This window comes from Solanum verrucosum, unplaced genomic scaffold (genome assembly GCF_900185275.1).
Source record: "Solanum verrucosum unplaced genomic scaffold, falcon-dt-bn FXZP01000252.1, whole genome shotgun sequence".
NCBI lineage: Eukaryota > Viridiplantae > Streptophyta > Magnoliopsida > Solanales > Solanaceae > Solanum > Solanum verrucosum.
The window spans coordinates 7,270,671-7,275,459 of record NW_026019988.1 but is presented as its reverse complement, the minus strand read 5'-3'; the positions used below and the strand labels follow the sequence as shown (position 1 = coordinate 7,275,459).

The following is a 4,789-nucleotide window of genomic DNA, read 5'->3' as shown; positions in this document are numbered from 1 at the left end:
GTTTTCCATTTACCTTGAATGTTTGAGATCGTTTGATTCCATAGAATTGAGTATTGTACTTTTCCTTTGAGGCCCAAAGAAGAGAAAAAGAAAAATGTCTTTTGGCAGAAGTATCTCACTTGACATGCAAGCGGAACTTGGTCACACCCATCCATGGTTGATTTCATAGTTTTTCGCGGCAGACTCCCCTCCGACGAGTGGTGTATTTTGAGGTAAGAACTCCTCGTGCCATCAACACAATGTACAATATCGATAAGTGCTAATGTACATATGATGCAACTAGTAGGCTAAGAATAGTAAACATGAATCTTGTTGAAACAAAACATTACATCACATCACACTACTGATTGTCTCGAGAGTATGACTGTATTACAAAATTTTCAATTCGAGAACTCTTCGCGCCATTAATTCTATCTAGAGCGTGACCCAGGGGCAAATGTATATAAGCCGCAACAACTAAGCTAACAATAGCAAACGCGAGTCACCTTGTTGCGTTGTTGGAATAAAATCATCAGATTGGCGCTACTGCTCAGGTTTAATTGGATTGTCTTTTTCAGGGTCTTTCTCTTCTTCCTTCTCTTTCTCTTCCTCTTCATCTCCCTCTTCCTCTTTCTTTTCTTCTTCTTCCTCCTCCTCTTCTGGAGGATCACCCGGCATAGGAGGTGGCAAGGGAGTTTTCATGGGACTGAATTGAGGAAAGATATCTGGTCTTCGTCCGGGCTTGGGTCTTTCCCATTCCTGCCAATAAACATGTTTCATCAAAATGCCTAGCAGCTTTGATGACGTTATTCTAGAAAGCAATATGCAGCATTGGTTCAAATTCTACACTTCCTATGGTACACAATGCAAAAAGGTTATTAATTAGGACATTGAAATTTCGAGAATGACATTGCCAAGGGCTTTTAGAAGCTCCTAGATAACACTAAATGAAAGTATCAAAATGGTATTGCATCTTTATATCTTTGGTACCAGATTCCTGACATACTAAGGTTAGCTACTTGGAAGAGACGGTACACCTCTTGATTGGAATATGAATAACTACGATCAATTCCTGTCTCCCCTCTCTCCCAAGACAGCTAAAACTTTACTCATTGGATATCATTCCACGTACTGGAGCTGGAAAGAGGGGAGGCCCAAACTACGACCAATAATTAACTTTCTGCGAGGTTTCATAGAGCAATGGTCACTGCTTATGGACCCAAACCTGGGTGATCCTATCCATGGCTATAAAAAATTATCCCTTTTTTTCCAGCAATTTCTGCGCCTTCAATGATAAGATTTCAAAAGACGATTCTTTCTCCACTACTTTCTGATGAATGATTGACAGGAAAAGATCGTCTTGGCTTCAAAAGTTGGTTATGTAGGGCGACAATATTTCTTCTAGGTTGTTTCAACAGGCCAAATAGCAGATAAATACTATGACTGAGATTGCAAGAAGAACCACTCCTCTTAAAAGCTGACCAATCAAACAAAGGGACTAACTTTATTATGAGGATAGAAAATTTGGTTTCACTCCGGATACAATTTCAGAAATTTCATTCTCTTTTTGACCATATAAAATCGAAATTGGTAACTTGATAGTTTTGAGTGTAGTGCACAATTTAATTCATCAAAACAACAACAATCATTCACACTTAAATAACCATTAACTGTAAATACCCCTACCTTGTGGAGGTAGAGGGATTGGTTTCAGAGGACCCTCGGCTCAACTGCAACAAATCAAAGTAGGTATAGAAAGAAAAAACGACAGTGAAGAAAACATGGCAACTAATAAGTAGATAGTAATAACAACAAAATAGTGCGATAATCGAAACACAACAAACAGCAAATGATGATAGAAAGACACTACAAGTAAAATACTAATACTACGCCAGACACCACCCAGCTTAAACCCATCGGAAAGTAAGACAACGCCCAACTACTAATCTGCTAAGTTGAAGTTGCACCATAGGTTTTAACAGTACACATTGCAATTTCCTATGCTATTTTCTGATCAGATTTGGCACAATTCAAATCATCCAAATAGCAAACAACAGCTCCAACTTAAACAACCAAAAACCATATCTAGATTAAACAAGCTATCATTACAACTTCTACATAATACATTTTACTCTTAGCACACACTAAGCTGCAGTTCAGAATAGCTAATAGAAGAATACATCTACAATTAAAGTTAAATAACCAGAAACAAAAACGAGTTTTCGAAGCTTACCATAGGGAAGTCGAGAGGTGAGCGTTGAGTCTTCTTCTCTTCTTCCGGCGCCATACGCACTATTTGTGAACTCCTTCTAGAATAACACAGAGATGTCGGTCTCAAAAACGGCATAAAAGCAACGGTGAGTGGTGGCTGAGAGAATGAGCAAGTGAAACGAACACTACACGAAGGTGATGACGACGATGCTGAGGATAGAGAACCGGGGCGGTTTAACATCGCCACCGTACATGGCGGCGGAGAAGATAACGCCGGCACGAAAGACGATAACGCCATTGGAGTTGCGGCAGAGAGAGGCTTTTTTCGCTTCTTCAGCTACTTTGAGATATTGGCGGTTGAAACGTATTGGGCTTTTTGAGGCCTTTAGAATTCATTTACACTCTAGGCCCATCAAAGCTTTAGGATAGTTTAACCTTCGGAGGTCGGTTTTTTTAGCGTCAAAAATTTAAAAATATAAAATCGATCTTTAGAGTTAAAATTGACGTTGCTTCGCAAGAAATCCCTATGCACATACAATTTTGAAATTGCATATATTGATTTCAGTTGTTCACGTAATTATTTAATGACTTAATATACATATACATACAATTGATCAGGGGCGAGGATATAGGTCACTGAATGTGGGTTGCAGGAATGCAATAACGTTTGCACGAATCATGATTTGTATTGAAAAATCTAATAAATATATAAGAAGAATGATTTGGGAACTCTATAATAGATTGCGTTGTTTGGTTTAGTTGAAAAAAAGAAGACTTTTTAAGCTTCACTCAAGGGTTCAATCTCTTGGTCACCGTGTAGGCCTTTATTTTGTCTCTTTTTATCATTTAAATTAAGATGGGTGAGGGCCCACAAATGTCGAATTCTAAATTCATCTCTAAGTTGATCACACATACATTAAGCTTCTACTTTGAGAACACATGCTTACAATTAGATATTGTATTGCGTATTCAGTTAGAGTGATTTTTTTAATGGGCGTAAATAGTATTTTTCTACGTTATAAAATAAAAATGTTGCTACATTTGTAAGGAAAAAAATAAATTTTCGCTATATTTAATAAAAACGAGTACAAATATCGCTACTTAGCTCATCATTTTATTTCAATTCTCAACCTAAAAAAATTGGCTTGTCTTTGTCTATATTTATTTTTATTCTTAAAAACATGATAAGTTTTGTGAAAATGATTTTCTTTTTATGCTTTGTTTTTAGTGGAATTATTTAGATTCTTAATTAAACATCAATCAAATCTCTACCTCAATTAGTTCAATGGCTAATTGTTGAGATGACCAAGAATTCAATCAATATATATAAAAAAATATAGAAAGGTTCTTATTATTTTAAAGAAAACTTATGAAGAGAGCTTATCAATAATTAAAATATTTTAAACCACTTGTAATTTTAAAACTCAATAAAAAAAACTAATTAGTAATATCTTCAATTTTGAAGGATGGATGGAGGTGATGGTTGAAAAAATAAATCAAAACTTTATCATATTTTCTTCCATTCATTTGTCAAAAATCAAAATAAGAATTGAATGCAATAAATGTAACAAATAAATTGATTATAATATTTTTTCCTTTTTATATAAACAATTATTCCTTACATCTAATAATCTATCATAACTCTTAGAAAATACTCCTTTAAAAAAAAAACTACTAGTATTTTTTTTTCCAAAAGATTCTCAATACTCTCATTTGATTTGTTTTCCCTCTAAACAACTTTGACACATTCTTTATTCCTTTATTTTCCTTTTAAACTTCAAATGGTTGATGCATCACAAAGTTTAATTTGAAACAAAGAAATTATATGAGTATTTTCTGGACTTTTAATGTGTGGTTAGTATTTGTATTGAAAATTTGATTAATTTAATTTTGTATTGCGAAATACTGAATGTTTATTTAAAAAGAAAATATTTCGTGCTATGAGTTATTTTATATTCAAGACTCAAATTTAAAAGTTTTGATAATGAGTTAGAGAGAGATTATATGAATTAAATATATTTACACTTTGCCCTTTTCTTTTCTAGAAAGAAGAAAAAAAAATAAAAATTACACTAAACTTCCTTTTCAAAATTGTGATACAAAGCTAATGAATTTAATCAATTAAATAGATGATTAAACTTCACCTTTTTTCTTTCTAGAAAAGTAATAAAAAATAAAATGATTACATAGAAGCACCTACTTTTCATTTCAAATTTGACTAGAAAAAGTTACTATAAAATATTTTTAAAAATTATAATTAGAACCAAATATGTTAGATGTCAGCCGTTGGATGAGTGCTCGATTAGTGATCGACGGTTGAGATTGGTAGAACTTCCGTTGCCGTGATTTTATAGAGAAAATGACAAAATGGTCCTTTATATTTGAAGGTAGATTCTAAATAGTCCGTTAAATAAGCATCAATAAGATTTAACATGGTATAACTTTTTAAGGTGTAATTTTTGCTATTTCCTATATCATCTCGGTGTTTAGTGCAATTTCCTATGTTGCATTTTTAAAAGGCTTGTAGATACTTAAATAGATGCGTGAATATAGTAGAAGAGACAAGATTAGATAAGAATATATGGGATAATATGAGAGT

At 33.5% G+C, this 4,789-nt stretch overlaps 1 protein-coding gene across 1 annotated transcript; it reads right to left on the bottom strand.

The window, feature by feature from the left end:
• Positions 1 to 294: 294 nt before the first annotated feature.
• On the bottom strand, positions 295 to 2,531 carry LOC125818586 (uncharacterized). Its single transcript, XM_049498082.1, has 2 exons — positions 2,213 to 2,531; positions 295 to 738 (listed from the first exon to the last, which is right to left on the bottom strand). The coding sequence occupies exons 1-2, from the start codon at positions 2,486 to 2,488 to the stop codon at positions 523 to 525; spliced, it is 492 nt and encodes a 163-aa protein (XP_049354039.1). The 5' UTR covers positions 2,489 to 2,531; the 3' UTR covers positions 295 to 522.
• Positions 2,532 to 4,789: the final 2,258 nt, after the last annotated feature.